A 23,570-nucleotide genomic window follows, 5' to 3' on the forward strand; every position below is an offset into this window, starting at 1 on the left:
CGCCAGTAAGCTAATTAAAAGCCCAGGAGTCGCGTTCGGGCTAGGGTGGAAGCCTGGTCCCCTCTCCTCACATCCCCATGTCTCTGCCGCCGCCGCCGCCGCCTGCCGCAGGTGACCCGGTGACCCCTGAGGACAGTCTGGGGTCCGTGACCCCGGAGGACTGGGCAACCGGACCCCCCTCGCAAGCGCAGCCTCTCTCAAGACAGGAGGCTAAAGGGGAGGAGGAGGAAGGGGAGGAGACAGGCGTCCAGGGCGCCTGGGGGAAAGGCACGGCGGAACAGCGGCGGCGGGGCTGGGGGGAGGCCGCCGAGGCGCCCGCGGCCGAGGAGGGGCAGGTGGAGGCCGGGGGCGCCGCGGGGTCAGCCTCCCCGGCGGGAGGCGCGGGCGGCGGCCCCGAGGGCTGGCGGCGGCTCCTCGCCTGGCTGCGGCGGCGGCAGCCCCAGTGCTGCCCCTGTGGGGCGCCCCTTCCCCGCTCCGCCGCGCACTGTTGTCATGGAGGAACCAAGATGGCGGCTCTGGCCTACAACCTGGGCAAGCGGGAGATCAACCACTACTTCAGCGTGAGGAGCGCCAAGGTGCTGGCGCTGGTGGCCGTACTGCTGCTCGCGGTGTGCCACCTCGCCTCCCGCCGCTACCGAGGTGAGCGGGCCCTCCCCCTGCCCGGGCCGGCCGGGGCGGGAGGAGGCGACGCGGAGGCTGGAGGCCGCCCCCGCGCCCGACACACGCCCACGCTCGCGCGGCCGCCCGCCGGCGCGCCCAGCGGGCGGGGCAGGCGGCACCCCCACGCGCCCCCAGGGGGCCCGGGCGGCGGGCCGGGCGCCCCCGACCGACCGAGCGGACCCCAGTTCAGGCGGCCGCGGGTCGAGGGCCCGTGGTCCTGGGCACCGCCCCCCCACCCCCACCGCGAGCCGCCAGGGCTGGAGTCGGGGGCGCCCGCCCAGGCCGGGCCCAGCGGGTAGCGGGGGTCCCGGCTCCTGCGCGGGCTGGGCCGGGGGACACGCGGCAGGCCCGGGGCTCGCGTGCAGGAGGCGAGCAGGCGGCCCTCGGGGGCCAGCCCAGGGCGCCTGGAGGCCAAGGCCGCCCGCCACGGGGGCACCTCGGCTCCAAGTGGGGTCGCCCAATTCTGCGCCTTAGGTGCCCAGCTTTTTAGCCTTTGTTTTATCCCGTTTCTGCCCCTGGAACAGCGGGGCCAAGCTGTTGGACAGCGGCAAGGGCTGCCCCATTTTCTTTTGCCGCCGAGTTGACAGCTGGCAGAAGATGCCCTTGGCCAAATGGAGGAGGTGTCACCCAGGCTTTGTGATTCAGAAACGTTTAAAGGGGTCTGGTTGCACACTTTTTACAAAGTGAAGACACTGCTGCCGATGTTAGAAAAGAACTTACGGGTTGACAGGAGTTGAGGTGGGCAAGGAAAACAAGTTGGAAGCAGTCTGAGAGGAGGCCTTCGCTGTGGGTTTTGAAATTGGTGCAAAGAGTAAGGAAATATGACCTCATTATTTCAGAACGTGTTATTTTTCAGTAATCAAGGGATATTTACTTGTCCTTCTTGATTTTTTTTTTCCTTAATTTTCTCTGTGAGAATGTCACTAGGATAGAGGTTGACAGGCTGAGGGAAATTAACAAAGATAGGATCTCTTGTTTGTGGTTCTTGTAGTTTTGAAGCCATTATCTGGACAGCTCTTGGTGACTGTGAGATAACTGGTCAAAAGGTAATGTGTAATAGGTGCGCATTTAAGGTGTTTCCCGTTTAGCTTCGCACCTACTTTGGCAAAATATCCAGTAAAGGGGGCACTGGAATCCGAACTCGCTTCTCATTTTAGGAAATCTTTCAAAGTAAAGGATATTTTGATTGGTTGTGCCGCTTTGTTTTCTGCGATGCTTTGAGAATTAAAAATCTTACACTCTAGTACTGTACTGGATGAATAGCCTTTTATATAAATACACGAAATCGATTGAAAAAGATGAATTGCTTATACCCTCGTGGCCTTTTTCCTCCAGCTTCCCATAGATCACATTCACATGACCTGGCAAGACTTCGGTTCATTTGCTGTAAGAGAAGTCCAACACTTTCATATACAAAATAAAGCTAGCAATTTAATGCATTCATTTATTGTCACTTTAAAGAAAAATTTCTGACCACTGACATTTTATGCTATTTTGTTACAGGATGATAGTAATTTAACTCAATTTTATGTATGTGATAGTGGAGGTAACTTTTATAAGTGTGTGCTATGGTCCTCTAATGGCAACCGACTCCAGTGTTCTTGCCTGGAGAATCCCAGGGACGGGGGAGCCTGGTGGGCTGCCGTCTGTGGGGTCGCACAAAGTCGGACACAACTGAAGCGACTTAACAGCAACAGCAACAGCATGGTCCTCCTATGAGCTAAACATCTGCCCCCCCCACCTCCCTTTTTTAATTGTGTTTTTGTCTTTGGATAAACGTGGTCCTAATTGCTATATTTAGATTATAAATTTCATCCTTTCAAGATCTGTCCTCCGCAGGGAAAATAGAATGTCAGATGGAACCTTAAGAGTCAGTGTAGCAATCTGGGATCGTTTATAAAGCCTCCTCCAGAAGCTCAGCAGCAGCTTCTGTAGGTGCTTCAGTGTCTTGAGTGTGAAGCAGTACACCTGGTGTGTGTACATGCCCAAGCGGAATGTCAGGAACGTGAGCCAGAGATGGGGGAGAGAAATGAGCTTACCAGAAACTTTTTAGCCAGCCTCATGCTTTAGCAGTGTGAAACAGTCAGATGCAATGCTTTTCACACAAGGATAATCAAACACTTGAATCACAGCATCATAAATCTTTAGAATAAGAAAGGACATTATGTTACATATAGAGGTTTAGGCTGTGTATTAAAATCTCCAGTGTGTGAGTATGGGTTTGCCTCAGGCCAGGAGAGTGAATGCAATTGAAATACACAGATTCAGTATCTCTTGTTTTACAAGCTAAAGAAAGTAAAAAAAATTGCACACTACAGAAAACAAAGCTTGGCAAAACTACATGCTATCATTGAGCACTTATTATATGCCAGGTGCTGTGCTACTAAGGATTTTAAATCTTAATTTGTCTTTGCAACCAGCCTATGGGTAGATACAAATACTTCCCACTTCCTGCCCCCACCATTTTTAATATCCGTAATCAAGATGAGTTTTTAAAACTTTGATTGCATGTCAAAGTTTAATTGATAACATTTTCCCTACTGTTATATAAAATAATGGTGTATTTTATAATCAGCAGTCTTAGATTCAGAGAATTGCAGTATTTACATTTTAAAGATGAGGCATGAGAGGTTAAGTTGCCTAAAGACACACCATTAGTCTGACTGAGCTAGGATTTAAAACCCAGTTAGTCGTGTCTCATACCATTATGTTATATTCTGCCTTTCTGGAGCCTCTTAGACAGTAGTAACGTATAAAAGGAGTGAGAAAGTGTTTTCTGTCAGAACATGGGTTAACTCATTTAGAAATACTAATTCAACCTCACAGTGCCAGCCAAAAATTGTCTTACTCATTTTCCAATAAATGGTGATTTTCTAAAAGTTCAATTCAGTCGCTCAGTTGTGTCCGACTCTTTGTGACCCCATGAATTGCAGCACGCCAGGCCTCCCTGTCCATCACCATCTCCCAGAGTTCACTCAAACTCACGTCCATCGAGTCAGTGATGCCACCCAGCCATCTCATCCTCTGTCGTCTCCTTCTCCTCCTGCCCCCAATCCCTCTCAGCATCAGAGTCTTCCAGTGAGTCAACTCTTCACATGAGGTGGCCAAAGTACTGGAGTTTTAGCTTTAGCATCATTCCTTCCAAGGAACGCCCAGGGCTGATCTCATTTAGAATGGACTGGTTGATCTCCTTGCAGTCCAAGGGACTCTCAAGAGTCTTCTCCAACACCACAGTTCAAAAGCATCAATTCTTCGGCGCTCAGCCTTCTTCACAGTCCAACGAGTTACATGTCTAAAACTTCAGAATCTGACCTGTTTACTTGTTCCTTCAAATCCTGGTTCAGATGTCACCAGCATAGAGGTAGAAATTAGGAATTCAGTGTTTCTACAGTAACTGGTACAGACTTACCATCTTGTATTATAATAATTTGTATCTGACCTCCCCACATAAACTTTGAGCTTCCAAGGGTATTTTATTCATCCTTAAATCATCAGAGCTTAACACATAGTAGGAACTCTGTAACAGTTATTGGATAAACTGACTTTTGAAGTCCTAATTTCCTTCTCTTTGCCTCCCTGCATTTGGTTCTTTTGGTTTTAATTGATTTCATGTTCTAAGAGCATGTTCTGATCTTAATTTTAGAAAGTAGTGTTTTGTGGTTTTTTTTATTATTAATATTATTTCACATAAAAAATGACATTTTAAAAAGTAGTTATTCTTTTAGTTACATTTTTTTGTAAATTTTACCATTATGGAATCACAAGATATCCATGAATACTGTGATTATAGACTAAAGGCATCATTTCTGGGATAAGAAGCCAGTATCAGTAGCCTTAAGAATAGTTCCAATCTGGTTAAATTTAGATTTTCTAATTGATAAAGTTAACTTGCTTCAAATGTGTTAGTTTTGTTGACTTCTAATTCCTTTCTGTCATAGGCATATTTAATACAAATATGAAATAATACTGCATGGTTTGGAAAAATGAGTTCAAAGCTTCAGAAATTAAAACAAGAAGCAGCGTTCGGTCTCTCAGGCTTTCCCTTCTTTGGCTGCTAGAAAAATCCTGATCTACATGACACACTCTTGTAAAGAGGCACTCCTAGCTTATCTAAAGAAAATTGTAAATGGTGATTTTTCAACACAGACAGAAGTATAACTTGCTAAGTTTGGGACAAATAAAATATTCTGCAGATCAGATTGTAAACTTTATGATCTGGTATTTTCATGGTTGTTAGCAAGAAACATACAGCTTTGTCAAGATGATTCAGTCTACAGGTGCAGTGTGCCAGAGGTATTCTATTCGATGACAAATATAAGCCTCAGTTTATTTAGCAGGTCAGGTGTTTTTTTTACTTGTTTTGTTTTTCAGGTTTGTTTTTTAACTTGTTTACTTACTTTGTCTGCTCTTAGTATCTTTCTATTATAGAAAAATCATGCATAAAAACCTGAGACTTTAGATTGACAAACGAGAATGCTTATGCTTAAGATAACAGAATGAAGGGAAGACAGCCATTCATCTAGATAATCTTTGTATTAGAGATAGCTGGAGTAGATAATTCTATCCCATTAGTTGCTTTTTTTTTCTTTTTAAAAATTCTGTTCTAACGTGATTTATCTGAGCACTTGGCAACTTTCATCTCACTGGTTGTATTAAGGTAGCTATCAAAATTATATGAAGCAATTGAAAATAATGACTGTAGTATTTTGTTTTCTTTTGTTTGGGGTTCTTCTGGGTAAATTTTCAAAGGAAAATAATGTGCCAGCATATGTTAACATGTAGCTAGTATACATAAAATAAATGTGTCACATTAATTGAACATTTAGATTTACATTTAGTGATTTGATTTTAAAACTGTTTCCTTCCCAGGAAAAGAACTAGTTTTAGAGTATAGAATTTTGTGGAGTTTTTTTTTTTTTTTTTTAGAACTAGTTAATTTATTTTTAATCAGATATTACAGTATTTACTAGTGCTACTATTTTTATTATTTTGCTGACAAATATGTAAAAGTCTGTGTCCTCATTACCTTTTCAGTTATCTACTTAGCAATTCTTTTACTTTCCTAACAGTTCTTCATATAACATTCTCTCTACTAAAATAGCTGGTGTAGTTTCTGTTTTGAGTAGACCTTAACTGGCTTCCCTGGTGACTCAGACGGTAAAGAATTCACCTGCAATGCGAGAGACCTGGGTTTGATCCCTGAGTCAGGAAGATCCCCTAGAGAAGGGAATGGCTACCCACTCCAGTATTGTGGCCTGGAAAAGTCCATGGACAAAGGAGCCTGGCAAGCCTCAGTCCATGGGGTCCCAGAGAGTCGGACACACTGAGTGATTTTCACTTTAACTGATAAGTTACAGAGACTGTTTCAGATACAAGGTGTTTTGTTTTTTTTTAATTTGCATATATTATGAAGAGTCACCATTAACTAGCATTTATTCAGCTACCTTAATATGGTAGTTGAATATTTTTCCCAGAAAGACCAGCTAGTTTTTAAAATGCAGTGTTCAAAATGTCTTTTGGCTAGTGACAACTTTAAATCTGTCTTGGTATGAGGTTTTTCTTATGTGGGGTCTTGAGATTAGAGCTTTTGTTTTCTACCAGCTGAACTACTGAAAAATAATGTCTGAGCAGTAATATTAAAGAGGGAAAGAAGAATTTGGCATTTTAACACACACATTTTCTGGTGGAGAAAATTGATTATTTTAAGACACTGGTGTGGCACTTCCATCTCCACAAAATCATATCAATAACCTCTAGAGATGGTTAAACAAATAGCATAATCGAACACACTGAAAATTGATCCAGCTTCTATTAAGAAACAGAAGTCAAGTAACAGCAATAAGAAGAAGGGATGAAGAAAGGAAAACTTTACAGAATGCCAATTGTTTAAAACTTCTTATATAACTTTTTAATAAAATAAATGTGTTACTAACTTTTTGCTTGGTTTAATAGATGTATTTAAAGAGGTAGAAGTGCTGTAAATATGGAATTTTCATCCTAATTTTAAACATTTACTGGATTTTTAATAGGATTTTACTGTATGGCCATTATTTAAAAATGCAGCAGCAGTGCTGTTTTTAGGAAATAATTGTGTGTTTCTATAGTCCTTTCTTTATTCCTCCGTGATTGTTTATGTAACTTAATTTTGTTTTTTAGAACTAGCATTAGTTTTTGATAATTGAAAAGAATTAAGAACTGATTATTTATAGTTTCCTTAGAGAGATGTTATTAAAAAATCTTTAAAATACAGAAAAAACTGCTTAGGCTACATCTGTAATTACAAAAATATAATAACTTATCATCTACTTTCCTTATCCAGTTTTCACCAACAGAACGGTGTACTATTTTCACTTTCCTCCTTTCTGTTTTAGAGTTTATGACACTGTGGTATCAACATTTTCATTGTTTATGCTTACTTGCCTTGTGTTTGTATCACCTTTTATCTGTGTGTTGTCCAGACGACTGGATGGAGAAAAGAGATGTGTTGTACTTAAAATATCTTTGGCTCTTTCCTATCTCCACCATTTTGTTCTGTAGTATTCTTTTTACCAGATTCTCCATCCTGACCTTAACTATTTGTAAAACAAATAGATTGCTATTGACTGTTAAAGAACTGGAGATCAAATTTAAAAGCACATTAACTGTAACCCCACAGTTAATGTACACATCTCATTTCTCCCTCGTCCATTTGATATACTTGAACTTTTCTGATGCTTCCAACCCCCTTTTTAACCACATACGTTGGTCATCTACATTAAGCTAATGTACAGTAACATGGCCAAAAGAAGGAGGGTAACCATCTGTCCCAGTTTACACAGGAGTGAGGGGGTTTGCAGAAATGGGATTTTCTGTTTGAAACTTCTCCCAACCACAGTGGGAGGAGTTTGCTGTCATCCTGACGGTGGAGGCAAGAGACAGTCGAGAGAAGTAGAGGATGGATATTAATGATAGCATTTATTACTGGTAATTGATCATGTGTATCTTCAGCCATCTTTTGATTAACAGTGTTACAAGTCTTTGTGAGATTGTAAAAGGATGACATTTTATTACGCATTTTAAGAAGTTTTTAATAAGTCTTTCTCTGTTTGCACATTTACAGAGTAGGGATATAGCCCACTTCCTTCCAGGGAAGTTGTAAAAAATCAGGGCGTCGATTTATAAAATACTTCAATATTTACCAGGTTTTTGATGTACTAATGCACGAAGTACTGTAATACTTGAATAGGAAGTCATTTCCAGAGTCTTCTCTTCTATCCCTGAAACTTTTGTTTCCCAACTAGAAGTAGAAGTGATAGACAGATACAAAGGCTATTTTGAGGCAAGATGTCCCTGGAGGGAAACTTGCAGTAGAAGGGACTGCCAAAGCGTTGCCGTAGCATCGGGGATGAAGAATATTCTAGGTGATTTATCTGTACTAGTGCCTCTCATTGACTTCAATATTAATATATTAATAGTTTTTCTGCTTCTTAAGGATGAGTCGTATGTACCTAGAGGGTACAGTGAAGTGTAGAAAACTCTGTGCTCTCTCAACTCCAAGGGTAAAATGGGATAGACAGCCAACGTATAAAAATATAACTATTGTTAGCAACATTATTGTGTTTAATTATTACAGGCAATGATTCATGTGAATACCTTCTCTCAAGTGGCAGATTTCTTGGAGAGAAGGTTTGGCAGCCTCACAGCTGTATGATGCATAAGTACAAAATCAGGTACACTTTCTTCATTTATTATGTTTTTTCTTCTTGGCTAAGATGGGTCTTAGTATCTGGTAGAGAAGTGTTAATAGAGCAAAGAAAGTGGCAGATGGCGCTTCTCCATGTGATGGTAGAGAAGTGCTGACAGGGCAGGAGTGGGGGTGAGTCCAAAGGAGTATTCTTGCTCTAAAGCATTAGGGAAAGCTTTGGACCAATCTGCTTTATCTCAGGTGAGAGAAAACCAGGGGCCAAGGGCAATAGCCTGTGAATGAAAGACTTTTGCTTTGGGACTCGGATAGCTATCTCTTGCAGTTTTTCTGAGAGAGTGAGTATTAAGCACTTACTGTGGTTCAAGTACATATGAAACACTTAATCGAATTAATCAATCATACACGAACTGGTAGGTTAAACAAACCTGGCCACCTGTTTCTAAAATGACAACATAACTGTATATAATAATCCTGTACTACTTTGTTCACAAATTATGTGCTTTGAAGATGCCTGGGCTGATTTTCTGTATTCTAATTGATGTTTCCTTGTTGATTTCAGTGAAGCAAAGAACTGCCTCATAGATAAACATATTGCATTTATTGGAGATTCCAGAATTCGTCAGTTATTTTATTCTTTTGTGAAAATAATTAATCCTCAATTCAAAGAAGAAGGAAATAAGGTAAAATCTGTCTATTTGTTTCATTAGGGTATTGTTTTAGCAGTTAGGCAACTGAATAGTTACAGGAGAAGTGTGCCCTTTCACGTGAACAAAAGAAAGTATAAAATTTTTAGTTTGGTTGTGGGAAAGGGAACGGGGAACAATTTGCCATTACGGAGCCATAAGAAAAAGAAGTGGTGGGTAAAGTATTGGCAAACCTTTTATTGACTTAAACTTTTTGTTTTCAGAAATATTAAAATTCTTTCCATGGAAAAACTTAAAAAAAATTTTTTTAGAAAGAATAAAGAAGAAATATCCCTTATCCTCCTTTTAATGTTTTGCTATATTTCTTTTCAGTCTCTTTTTTAAAAGACAAAATTGTAACAGATTGGCATGTACAATTTGATATCTTCTTGGCTACCACTTATCATAATTTACCATATTATTATAAATCAGTGTTAAGTATCTTCCTAATGGCAGTATACTAGTGAGTGGACATAATGTGATCCTATATAATCTTCCCTTTTCTTAACGTTTTGTAGTTTTCTAATTTTTAATATTTTGTGATTTTAAAAAGGACATTTTTATTACATTTTTGTGTGAGAACTTTGCTTTTTAAATTAGTTCCTTAGGATAGAATCTTTACAGTGCAAATATTAGGTTAAAGAATATAGTACTTTAACAATTATTGATTATATTATTAAATTCTTTCAATCTACACTGTAATTAGCAATGTACATTGGAACCTAATTTTTGTAACCTTTCTGGCACTGGACATTCATGCTATATAATTAAAATGACAGTGTGACAAATTTCTGCTCTTTTTAATTTCTCATTTTAGAAATGTTATCTTTTAAAAAACTAACAAGGATGAACATCTTTCTAAATGTTAATTTGTTAATTAGTTAATTTTTGTGAACTCTTTCATTGTATCTTTCTGTTTAATACATTTTTAAGTGATCTGAAGTTCTCATTTTTGTCTTTAATTGCATATGGTTGGGAGTGGAGAATAACAAGAAAAAAGTAAAGTACAAGAAAGTTCAGAATTGTAGGGCAGTAGCTCGTTAATTTATGATAAAAATCTGCCTGTACACATCACCTTGTCCAGTGGTAGGAAACTGAAAAATCGGGGACTTCACAGCTAACTAAGTAGTCTCATCATGATGATGGTTCAGTTCAGTTCAGTTCAGTCGCTCAGTCGTGTCCGACTCTTTGCGACCCCACGAATCGCAGCACGCCAGGCCTCCCTGTCCATCACCAACTCCCAGAGTTCACTCAGACTGACGTTCATCAAGTCAGTGATGCCATCCAACCGTCTCATCCTCTGTCATCCCCTTCTCCTCCTGCCCCTAGTCCCTCCCAGCATCAGAGTCTTTTCCAGTGAGTCAAGTCTTCGCATGAGGTGGCCAAGGTACTGGAGTTTCGGCTTTAGCGTCATTCCTTCCAAAGAAATCCCAGGGTTGATCTCCTTCAGAATGGACTGGTTGGATCTCCTTGCAGCCCAAGGGACTCTCAAGAGTCTTCTCCAACACCACAGTTCAAAAGCATCAATTCTTCGGCGCTCAGCCTTCTTCGCAGTCCAACTCTCACATCCATACAAGACCACAGGAAAAACCACAGCCTTGACTAGACGGACCTTAGTCGGCAAAGTAATGTCTCTGCTTTTGAATATGCTATCTAGGTTGGTCATAACTTTTCTTCCCAGGAGTAAGCGTCTTTTAATTTCATGGCTGCAGTCACCATCTGCAGTGATTTTGGAGCCCAAACAAATAAAGTCTGACACTGTTTCCACTGTTTCCCCATCTATTTTCCATGAAGTGATGGGACCGGATGCCGTGATCTTCATTTTCTGAATGCTGAGCCTTAAGCCAACTTTTTCGCTCTCCTCTTTCACTTTCATCAAGAGGCTTTTTAGTTTCTCTTCACTTTCTGCCATAAGGGTGGTGTCATCTACATATCTGAAGTTATTGCTATTTCTCCCGGCAATCTTGATTCCACCTTGTGTTTCTTCCAGCCCAGCGTTTCTCATGATGTAATCTGCATATAGGTTAAATAAGCAGGGTGACAATATACAGCCTTGACACACTCCTTTTCCTATTTGGAACCAGTCTGTTGTTCCATGTCCAGTTCTAACTGTTGCTTCCTGACCTGCATACAGATTTCTCAAGAGGCAGGTCAGGTGGTCTGGTATTCCCATCTCTCTCAGAATTTTCCATAGTTTATTGTGATCCACATAGTCAAAGGCTTTAGGAACTCTTGTAAGAAGAATCCAGTAGCGATTTTCAACTAGGAAAAGCTAGTATAGATTTTAAAGCTGAATAATAGAGGATAACAAAGTAAACTTTTCATTTTATTTGATATCTATGAATGTATTTTGCATTCGTATTTATACATACAAAACTATACAGAAGATTTGAAACTGTTTAATGACGAGATTCTTACAGCTTAAAGTAAAAAAACCTCAGTAAACATTTTAAAAATAGATATCTGAATTTTAAAAAATAGTTTTACTATTTCTAGGCTTAGAATAGAGGATTTGAAAATTGGAATAATGCATTTGGCAACAGTTAGTTGAAAAAAATCTATAATGGTTTAGTCCATGGCCAGAAGTAGCTACAATATGGTATGTTGTTCCTGAGCACTAGGTTTCCAATTTTTATTTTCTAGGGGTTCCTGGTTATCCCACAATTATCAAATAAGATGCATTTTATTTTATATACATTTTGCAAAGAAAGTTTTTTATAGTTTTAAAGAGACAGTTATTTAGTTCAAACTACTGGTGGAGCATTTGCTAAATTGTATTTTACTTATTCTCTTCTCTCTGAACACCTTGAGGACAGAGATTGTGTGTTATCATTATTTTTAAATATGTTTCTTACATATTTCACAACATAGCCTGGCATGTTGTGAAATTTGATTACTTTTTTTTAGCCTTGGTAATGGGATTCTTTAAGTATTGAAGATAATTTTTTAAAATTTCTTTTCTGTACTGAAGAAAATTTTTAAAAAAGAAGCTTTAGAGCAGGATTTTTTTTTTTTTTTTCAAATTATATTTTGTGGAAGACTAGTTCTGTAAGAAGCTCTGGTCAAATAAGTTTGGGCAGAGGTGGATATCATATCCTCCTCTTAGGTAGTTTTAGTTTAGGCTAGGATATTAAAAACTTGAGAAGTCTTGCAACGAAGAAAGCTGTTTGTGTTACTTCCAGCCAGAGGGCAAGCTAGATACTCTGGGGGCCCCTTCCACCTCAAACCAACTAGATCCTAGATTAAAAAATACTTGTTGATGTATTTCTAGACTTTGAAATGGGGGACACATCCCCCAGAAAAAAGGAACAAACTGTGAGGCAAATCCAGTAATGGGAACGATAACAGTCAGTGTGCAATAGAGATTTGGGTTGCCCTGAAGATAGATGCCTGTAGCTACAATGCCCTATACGTAGCAAACAAAGCTCTGAGCCAGCATATTGCTCAACAGTAATATTGATAGCCAGAGGACAGTAGACTGATAGCTTTAAAGTTCTGATAGAAAGAAACCTTTAACCTAGAATTGTATCCGTAACATACGAATTCCTCTATTCTTGAATTATAGGACATTTTAAAATAAACAACAACTATGAGGGCTTACTGCAGTATAAACTTATACTAAAGAGTTTTCCAAAGAATAAACTTCAAGGAGGGAAATGATTCAGAAAAAAAAATGATCCGAATTAATGGTTAAAGAAAATAAGAAACGTGTATGAATCTAAACAAACTATGTCAAATAATATCTTTTTACACTTTACAAAAACACAGTACTAAAGAACTGACATAGCATATAAGTCAGAGAGAGATGAACACAATTAAAGTGTTCTGATGTCCTCTTTACACTTTAAGGTATCATCTTAACTTAGAACTTAAGATGCCCTTTATTCCAAGGGCAAGGACTGGAAGGATAGAATTAGGGTGGGTAATTCCAAACCAGAAGAAGAAAAAATAAATGAAACCAAATTCATCTAATATCAAATATAATACATAAACATACATACATAAGCACACACGTATGTGTGTACTATGATACATGTGTGTGAATACATATATATATAAACATTTATATTACATGTTAAAAATCTGTTTAATTTTATGTTTATATAAAATATACATATGTGTGAGGGAGCTAGAAATCAAAAATTAAGATGGAAACATTTATTATTAATATAAGTAGTCTAAACTTGTCAGCTAAACACAGATTTTTCAGACTGATTTCAGACTGGCTGTCTACCATAGTGGGGGAATTACTCACCACTCATTTAATTAATGATAATGCAAGTAAATGAGTAAATATAGGCTGTTAGTATGCTGCTTTCATAAACGTATAACTCAGTACTTAAAGAATACCCTAAGATATTGGAGAATGTCTTTCAAAGCACACATGAAATCCTTATTTTGATCACATTTTGGTCCATTAACCAAGTCCTAACAGTATCAGGGGATTGGTACCATCTCTCTCTTTCAAGTAAGCTCCTTTATATTCTTATTCTGATAAAAATTCTAAAAGCCTACAATAAATGTTCCAGTGGTAAGTTGGTAGACATATTTCCATTAAACTCAGGATGTTCATTATTGCTGCTTCTATTCAGTATTGTATTATAGATCCTTAGGGAGACCCAGGCTCAATCCCTGGGTTGGGAAGATCCCCTGGAAGAGGAAATGGCAACCCACTCCAGAATTCTTGCCTGAAGAATCCCATAGATAGAGGAGCCTGGTGGGCTACAGTCCATGGGATAGCAAAGAGCCAGATATGACTGAGTGACTCACTCTTTCTCTCTCAGCCAAAGAAAGGTGGTACTTTGAAGATGTAAGGATTGGAAAGAAATAACTTGATATTTTATAATACAGTTATCTACATAGGAAATCCCAAAGAACCTATAGAAAATTTACTAGATATAATAAAAATTTTAACAATATAGCTAATTATAAGATAAATATATGAAAATTGATTGTACTGACTCAATAAAGCTGTTAAAAATTAATTGCATATCTACTTGTCAGGAATAGAGAGTTCAAAAATGTTATTTAAAATATACTCTTTGCAATAATAATAATTTTTAAAAAAGAGTACATAGGAATAAGCCTAGTAAATAAGCCTACATCTGTATGTATGCAGAAAGCTTACAAAATTTTATTAAAAGACAATTTAGTTTTCTGAGGAACCTCCATACTGTTCTGCATAGTGGCTGTACCAGCTTGCATTCCCACAAACAGTGTCGGAGGGCTCTCTTTTCTCCACATCCTCTACGGCATTTGTTATTTGTAGACTTTTTAATGATGGCCATCTGACTGGTGTAGACTGGGACCTCATTGTAGTTTTGATTTGCACTTCTCTAATAATTAATGACGCTGAGCATCTTTTCATGTGCCTACTGGCCATCTGTTTGTCTTCTTTGGAGAGATGTCTGTTAAGGTCTTCTGCCCATTTTTTTATTGGATTATTGGTGTTTTGTTGTTGTTATTATGTATGTATTTTGGAGATTAAGCCCTTGTCTGTAGCATCATTTTCTCCCATTCTGTAGCATTGTCTTTTCATGCTGTTTATGGTTTCCTTTACTGTGCAAAAGCTTGTAAGTTTTGATTGTGCTGTGCTGTGCTTAGTTGCTCAGTCCTGTCCAATTCTTTGCAACCCCATGGACTATATCTCATCAGGTTTCTCTGTCCATTGGGATTCTCCAGGCAAGAATACTGAAATGGGTGGCCATGCCCTCCTCCAGGGGCTCTTCCCAACCCAGGAATCAAACCCAGGGCTCCTGCATTGCAGATGGATTCTTTCCCAGCTGAGTCACCAGCAAAGCCCAAGAAGACTGGAGTGGGTAACCTAACCTTTCTCCAGAGGAAGTTCCTGACCCAGGAATTGAAGCAGGGTCTCCTGCATTGCAGGTGGATTCTTTACCAGCTGAGCTACCTGGGAAGCCCCAAGTTTGATTAGGTCCCATTTATTTATTTTTGTTTTTGTTTCTATTTCCTTGGGAGACTGAGCTAAGGAAATATTGATAAGATTTGTGTCAGAGAATGTTTTGCCTATGTTCTTTTCTAGGAGTTTTATGGTATCATGGAGTTGTATGGTATCATTATGTTTAAGTCTTTAAGCCATTTTGAGTTTATTTTTGTGCAAGGTGTGAGGACATGTTCTATCAGACAAAAATATAATTCAAAGAGATACATCATCTGTCATAGCAGCACTGTTCACAATAACCAAAACATGGAAGCAACCTAAATGCCCATCGACAGACGAACGCAGTGCGTAAAGATGTGGCACAGAGGTACAGTGGCATAGCACTTAGCTAGGGAAAGAGCAAAATAATGCCATCTGCAGCAGCTGGGTGCAACTAGAGTTTGCTATATTAAGTGAAGTAAGTCAGAAAGAAAAGTACAAATACTGACAGTAGGGGCTGTGATGACAAAAATTTCATGGTCTAAAGGTATTGAGATCATACAGAGACTGTTCTCTTATCACTGTGAAATTATGTTAGAAGTCAATATCAAAAAAGATATTTGAAAATAAACCACATATTTTCAAGTGCATTGTGACATTTACCAAGAGAGATCTTTGGCTTAGCCATTGAAAGCCTCAATAAAGTCAGAAAACAAAAAACACAGAGGGTGATTGCAGAGAAGAAAGGATTTAAATGAGAGATTAATATCAAAATAAGAAATTAATACCAAAGGTACTTTTAAAAAGCCCATGTATTTGGAAATTAAGTGACCCCTTTTAAATGATGGGTGTACCTAAGAAGCTGTAACAAGGAAAATTAGAAAATATTTGTAACAGAATAAAAATGAAAAAAGACTGTACCAGAATTTGTTGCATGCAGCTGAAGCTGCTGTTTTGGATTTTGTTTTTTAGGGTCATTTTCTTCTTCCTTCTTTTGTTCTCTTTTGATTTGATGACTGTGTTTAGTGCTGTGCTTGGATTTTTTTCTCTTTTGTATGTAAATCTTTTACAGTTTTTTGGCTCGTGGTTACCATGAGGTTTTGATATAGCAATCTCTATACACATGCACGCACACACACACATATATATATATACGATTGTTTAAGTTGCTGATCTCTTAATTTCAGATGCATTTCAAATATCCTGAACTTGTGCTTTCCACCTCTCATAGTTACTGGTTTATATAGTATATTTGTATGAGGGTAGTTTCCTTTACTATATGTTTGATTTATCCAGTGAGCTTTCCCATTTTGTAATTTTAGTGTTTCTAATTGTTGCCTTCTCTTTTTCATGTAGAGCAGTTTGTTTAGCATTTGATTTGGTGGTGCTGAATTCTTTTATTTTTTGCTTATCTCTATAAAGTTTTGATTTCTCAAACCAATCTGAACGAGGCCTTTGCTGGGTAGGGTATTTTTTCATTGTAGTTTCATCCCTTTCATCACTTTAAATATATCATGCCACTCAATTCTGGCCAGTACAGTTTCTCCTGAAAAATCAGCTGATAGTCTTATGGGGATTCCCTTGTTGGTTATTTGTTGCTTTTCCTTCATTGCTTTTAATGTTTTCGCTTTGGTCTTTAATTTTTATTGGTTTTATTACTGTGTTTCTGGGCCTGTACCTCCTTGGGTTAATCCTGTGTGGGACGTTGTGCTCCCTGGACTTTGTTGACTGTTTCTTTTCCCGTGTTAGGGACGTTTTCAGCTATTGTCTCTTCAGATATTTTTTAGGCCCTTTCTCTCCTCCTTCTGGGACCCCTATTATGTTATTGGTGTATTTGACAGAGCCCCAGAAGTCTCTTAAATTGTCCTTTTTTCTTTTCGTTCTGTTTTCTTTATTCTCTTCCATAGCAGTAGTTTCCAGCACTGTCTTCAAGCTTACTTATCCGTTCATCTGCCTCATTTATTTTGCTGTTGAGTCTTTCTTGTGTATTTTCAGTTCAGTTGTATTCTTCATCTCTTTGGTTGTTCTTGGTATTTTCTGACTCTTCTATAAACTTCTTGTACCTTCCTGCTCTGTGCATCCATTACTCTTAACTCTTTCCTCGGATGGATTGCCTGTCTTCATGCCATTAGTTGTAATTTTGGGTGTCTTTCTTTCTCCTTCCTCTGGAACATATTCCTCTGCCACCACATTTTGTCTAAATTTCCATTTGTATTTTTATGTATGTGGAAGTTTTGGAGAAGTTTCCTCCAATAGGGGATGCCCTCTGTGTCCAAGCAGTGCATTTCCCTCCCATTACCCAAGGTCCAGTGACCAGCTGGTGCCAAGGTCGGTTCTGGCCTGAGTTTGCAGACTCAGTTCCATGGGGTGCTGTATGGCAGTTTTCTTGCTTCTGGTGTCTGCCCTCTGGTGGGTGAATCTGGTCTAGAGTCTTGTACAGGCTTTCTGGTGAGAGGCCAGTGTCTGCCCCCTGGTGGGTGAACCTGTTCTAGAGGCTTGTGAAGGCTTCCTGATAGGAGAGGTTGTTGCTTGCCCACTGGTGAATGGAGCTGGTTCTTGGTTCTCTGGTGGGCAGGACTGTGTCAAGGGCCACGTCTACAGGTGACCATGGGCTCAGAAAGTCTTTAGGCAGCCTGTCTGTTAATGAGTGGCCAATACTTTGGCCATCTGATGTGAAGAACTGACTCATTGGAAAAGAGCCTGATACTGGGAAAGATACTCAATGGACATGAGTTTGAGTAAGCTCTGGGAGTTGGTGATGGACAGGGAAGCCTGGCATGTTGCAGTCCATGGGGTTGCAAAGAGTCGGACACAACTGAGCAACTGAACTGAACTGGGACTGCTAATGAGTGGGGCTGTGTTCCTGCCCTGTGGATTGTTTGGCCTGAGGCGCTCCAACTTAGGAGCCTACAGGCTGTTGGGCAGGGTGTGGTCTTGCTGCTCATTACCCACGTAAGATGTCTGCCTCTAACGAGAGTTCAAGTAGAGAAACACTCCCCAATATTACCACTGCCAGCTTTCAGGACACTAGAGAGAGCCACAGCTGCCCCATGCCTTCATAATACACTCTCCAAGACCAGCAGGTAGGTCCAGCCCAGTCCCCTCTGAAGTCCGTGCTTTTGCTCTGGGTCCCTGTTCTTATAGGACCTTGTGTGCACCCTCCACGTGTGGAGTCTGTCCCCCAGTCCTGTGGATCTCCTATGATCAGCCCCTTTTCTGGGAAAGCCAAATGCTTTGGAGGCGCCTCCTCTCAATACCAGACCCCTGCGCTGGGGAGCTTGGCATGGGGCTCAGAACACTCTCTCCTGTGCGAGAACTTCTGTGATAAAATTATTCTCCAGTTTGTGGGTCAGGATATGGAATTTGATTATATCACAAGTGTGACTCTCCTACCATTTTGTTGGCCTTCTTTTTGTCTTTGGATATAGAATATCTTTTTTGAAAGGTTCCAATCTTTCTATCCATGGTTGTTTAGCGATTAGTTGTGATTTTGGTGTCCTTGTGAGAGGAGGTAGACTCAAGGTCGGTTTTCTCCACCATCTTGTCTTCAGTCATATACATAATACCTGGCTTTTATTGAATTCTAGGTTAAAATATAAGAACTGTAGCAAAGACTTTATTAGGGAAAGTTGAACATGAACTGTATTATTAGATTTGATAATATTTTATCAATGTCAACTTCTTTGGGACTATAGTATTACAGTTATGCAAGAGAATGTCCATATTCTTCAAAGATATGTGTTTAAATATTTAAGGGTGAAATGTTACTATGTGTGCAGTTTACTTTTACATCCAGAAAAACTATGTATATGTGGTGCATAGAGACACATGAAATTAGTGTAGAAAATACTGACAATTGGTAAAGGATGTCAATTTTGCTGTAAGTCTGAAATTCTTCAAAATTAAAATGGAGTGAAAGCCAACAACATTGAACAGTGTATCATTTAAAGATGCATATATGTGTGACAAAGCTGTATAATAAAATAGAAAGAAAAATAAAATTTAAGATGATTGTTCTTTTTGGGTGAAGAAAGGAATTTAGAAGCCAACATAGCTCATTTCATGTGTTGGTAACACTGATTTGTGCAATGGATTCATGAGTGCTTATTTATTTTTACTATGACTTGTGACTTACATATATGTGATATGTTATTTTACATATAGCAGATGTTAATTATAATGAAGAGATTGAATTGACTGAATTAACTGTGCCATGCCGAAAGGAGAAATATTTCATGACACACTATATCTCAGAGGGAGACTTTTTTAAAGGGATAGGAAGAGGAGAACACCTGTGTGATTTTCTCTGACTGGATGTCCCAGACTTATTTGACCAAGGAAACTCTTTTCATATAACATACCTTGAAGTACTGGAAAAGGAAATGGCAACCCACTGCAGTATTCTTGCCTGGAAAAATCCCATGGACAGAGGAGCCTGGTGGGCTGCTGTCCATGACTTAGCAACTAAATCACCACAAGTACTATTGAATTAATGGTCTCAAGAGTCCTTTTGGGAAAAAAGAATACAAGTGAACTTATTTAAAAAACAGAAGTAGAGTCGCAAATGTAGAAAACAGACTTACGGTTACCAGGGAATAAGAGGGAGAAGGGATAAATTGGAATATTGGGATTGGCATATACATACTACTATATATACAACATATTAACTTAAAAGAGTGGATAAATGTATATGTATAGCTGATTCACTTTGCTATACACCTGAAGCTAACAACACTGTAAGTCAACTCGATTTTTTTTTTTAAGCCCTTTTAGGAAAAGATGCTTAAATAGGACTAACAAGAATTTTAAAATTTAGCCTGTTGATAGAAACAAACTATTTCTTAATATAAATACTATCTGTCTAGTTAATGAAAATGTTTCAACTTTGATTTTAGGAAGACAGTTAGCTTCTTATTAACTACCCCTGTTCCATCCTGAATAATTATGAAATGATTTTTTTTTTCTTTTTATGAAGCAGTTTTATGAAAAAGTTTTATGAAACTTTTTATAAGAAGTTATAGTCTTTGGATTTTAATTTTTGTCTACAACTAGACTATGTACCATCTTCAGAGTGAAATCTTTGATAACCTAGAGTCCTATGTATCCATTCATGTTTAGGCAGGGTCTTCATTAGTAGAGTGGTGAGGATGGACTAGCTGTTGCTACAGCAGTAAATCCATATCACAGTCTTAATACTTAGCACTTCTTGTCCTACCACCTGGGACAAAGGGCTTTGTTCCCTGCAGTCATTCAGGGGTCTTTACTGTTTGAATTTTTACTGCTTTCTAGTTGTTCCATTTGGGACATTCAACCTCCTCAGTCTCTGTATCAGGTTAAACCAGATGAGCAGAATTGCCCTGGGAAATTCAGCCTCTAAGTGACCCACATTACATCTAGTCATAGTACATTGGCCAGAACTAGTCATGTGGTCCTGTCTAACTGGAAGGTATTTGGGAAATACAGGGCAGCAACTGGTCTCTGCCATAGATGATAATACTAGGACTAAATTGGAATCTTGCGAAGCTTGACAAAAAGATAATTTATGTAGGCATGTTCGCCTACCTGCTTATTCATAGTGGGAGTTTTATCTTTACCTCTAAGATATTGAAGATCCCAAATAAAAAGTCTCTTTAAAAACAGTATCACTTATTTTGGGGTAGTCTATACAGATCTTTTCCCCTTGGGGTTGAAGGTAGATAATTGGGATATGGTGTATAAATGAACCAGCAAAAGCAGCTGAAGGAGGAATTATTTACATAAAATTAATCTGTGCATTAATATTTTTCTGTCATCTCTCCCTCATTATGGTAGCATGAAAACATTCCTTTTGAAGACAAGATTGCATCAGTTAAAGTGGTAAGTTCATATAATAGTAAGCTCAGTGTTATGATGTTGAAACTATTCGCTGGTTAATGTACATGTACATGTAGTGTATTGAGAGACGACAGGTAGAGTAAGATCATGTAATGCACGCACTGTTTTGTGTAATAGAAAATTTGGTCTCTTAGATTTCTATCCAGGAAAAAGTATGTTAATTTGAAACCAGTGTGTATTCGGGATTACTCTTCATAAGAGAACATTATATGAATTTTCTGAATTCCCAGTGCCTTCTAGGTCCTGAGAATACAGATGGGGATCAAGACAGCAGTGTCCTAGATCTATCCAGTGGAGCTTGCAAGTCATTATAGTCTTCTGTGAGCATTTAAACATGGGATTAAGTGTTAAAGTGTTAGTCGCTCAGTTGTGTCTGACTCTTTGCGACCCAATGGACTGTGTAGCTCACGAGGCTCCTCTGTCCGTGGAATTCTCTAGGAAAAAATCCTGGGTTTCCATTCCCTTCTCCAGGGGATCTTCCCAACCAAGGGATAGAATCCAGGTCTCCTGCACTGCAGACAGATTCTTTACTGTCTGAGCCACCAGGGAAGCTAAGGATGGCAAAAAGGAAAAAGTAGGATGTTATAAATGTGTAGAACAGGGAATTAAAAGTAGTTTTCCTCCTTGAGGAAGTGATGCTTTACCGGAGGCCTCAAGGGTAAGTAGGAGGTAGGTAGACTGACGGGAAGAGCTTGTGAGCATTATAGGTGGAAGGAACAGGAACAAAGCCCTGGAGAAAAAGGAACATGTAGAGCATTCCAAGAGCCGAAGGAAAACCAAAAGTATGGTTAGAACAAGCGGGAAAGCGGCAGAAAAAAGGCAGGCTATCTAGGCAGAGGCCAAGACTACAACTTCTCAGAATTTTAACGACTTTGAGACTTATCCTCAGGGCAATTGATTGAAAATTCTTAAATACTTAAGCAGGGATGTGGCAAGATCAGATTTTAAATTTTAAAACATGACTCTGTTGAAAAGGTGTGGAAATATTCTAGAGAATAGCAAAAGTGGACATAGAGAGAACTATTGTGAGGCTTGCCAAATTGGGATGAGAGATGACGATATCGTAGAAAAGGTAGCGTTTTCCCTTTAACTACTCTGTAAGAGATGTGTTAAAGCTTGTTTGGAATGGTGGACGTAGTATTTTCTTTGACTTCTTTTCTTACATTTCTCTCTTAGGATTTTCTGTGGCATCCAGAGGTTAATGGTTCTATGAAACAGTGTATCAAAGTGTGGACTGAGGTCTGTATTTGAAAATATGGCCTTGCTGGTTTTGAGGAGTCAAATTTTGAAAGCTCATTCTCCTACACTCCCCTGTCCTACTCTCCTCTACTTTATACCAACCTTCTTGATTTTGACCATGCTAGATTAATTGTCACTTTACAGAGAAAACAAAGTTTTGATCCAGCGTCTCTGGACATTACCATTCTAACCCTGTGGTGATTAGGCTTATACCACACTTTACTGATTTAAAGCTTTCTGTTACTGTTGTGGGTGTTTGCATGCTCAGTCATGGTCAGCTCTTTGCAACCCTGTGGACTATAGCCTGCTTGGCTCCACTATCCTTGGAATTTTCCAGGGAAGAAATACTGGAGTAGGTTGCCATAGCTCAGTTAATTCAAACTCAGATAATCTTTCTATCACAATACACATTTTCTTGAGCATTTTTCCACTTTGTTCTTCAAACTTTTATGTCCTGATACTTGTGAAAAAGAAAAATTTTTTTTAATATCCTTATTCCCTTTTATTATTATATTTGTGACCTAAAAGTCAAGCCTGGTGTGTTTTGGCTCATAATGTTTGGAGATAAATTAGATAGAAGACAAGAGTGCTGTTAATCTCAGAAAACCCCTAACTTCTCACAAGTCCACTTTAGAATTCCCACAACGTCTCCATACATCTCCTTGTCAGTCCTTTAATTAAACCTGTATCCTTTCCCAGAGGTATTTGCATTGGGGATGGATAAAACAATATTCGACTTTGTTGGCCTTGTTTTGCTTAATTACTTGTGTTGCAATGGTATTTTTTTTTCTTTCTTTTCACAATAAGTATTTTAATACAGCAACTGTAACACCTTAATAGAATTTTGTAGGATCCAGTGAGAACCTAGTCAACATTTTTAACTTTGCTTCTTTGAGAAAATGTTTAAGTTTTCAAAAAACAAACATACAGACAACTTTTAGAATTCAACTTTCTGGAAAATTTGTATCTCACATAATTTTGTTTTGTTTTAATAATATGTTTTTAAATGTCCAGAAATAAGAATAATGTTATGCGTATTTCAGATGATTTAAACATGTGATTTATATTTATGCTGAACCTGAAAGTATATCCATTAAAGTTGTATAAATTCACAGTTAAACAACATCAGTGTAATATAATTTAGAATTCAAGCAAGATCACAAAAACCTTTGTTACGACTAAGCTGAAGATATATTGCATATTCAGATCTTTTGTTCTTATAATTTGCTAAAACTTGATTTTGGAGCTTTAGGTTCTGTTGTAAAACTCCTTTTGATTCTTGGGGGAGAGGAAATATTCAGCTTATTGGATAAATGGTCATGTAATTACCTGAGACTGATTATTTGACTGGTTTTAATTATTTAAGGAGTATGTTTCTATGCATATATTCATGTGTTTTTTACTGTTTTCATAGTAAGCTGCTGAATCCTGAGAATACATATTTTTATTATGTCTGTACTATAACTAGCTTTGTTCTCGGTATTAGGAATGTGGCTAGAAATTAGCCCCAGTCTCAGCCCTCCAGGAGTATGCAATCTAAAAGATAGGC

The 23,570-nt window shown here is 38.9% G+C and overlaps 1 protein-coding gene across 1 annotated transcript in view; it reads left to right on the top strand.

Annotated features, from left to right (window-relative positions):
- The first annotated feature begins 506 nt into the window (after positions 1-506).
- CASD1 (CAS1 domain containing 1) overlaps positions 507-23,570 on the top strand; it is a 53,987-nt gene continuing 30,923 nt past the window's right edge. Inside the window, exons 1-5 of the mRNA XM_068972817.1 lie at positions 507-639; positions 8,273-8,369; positions 8,904-9,024; positions 20,720-20,764; positions 21,959-22,021. Of these exons, the coding sequence (XP_068828918.1) occupies positions 507-639; positions 8,273-8,369; positions 8,904-9,024; positions 20,720-20,764; positions 21,959-22,021 (459 nt within the window). The remainder of the gene's footprint in view (positions 640-8,272; positions 8,370-8,903; positions 9,025-20,719; positions 20,765-21,958; positions 22,022-23,570) is intronic.

The sequence above is a fragment of the Capricornis sumatraensis genome, chromosome 5 (genome assembly GCF_032405125.1).
Source record: "Capricornis sumatraensis isolate serow.1 chromosome 5, serow.2, whole genome shotgun sequence".
NCBI classification, from domain to species: domain Eukaryota; kingdom Metazoa; phylum Chordata; class Mammalia; order Artiodactyla; family Bovidae; genus Capricornis; species Capricornis sumatraensis.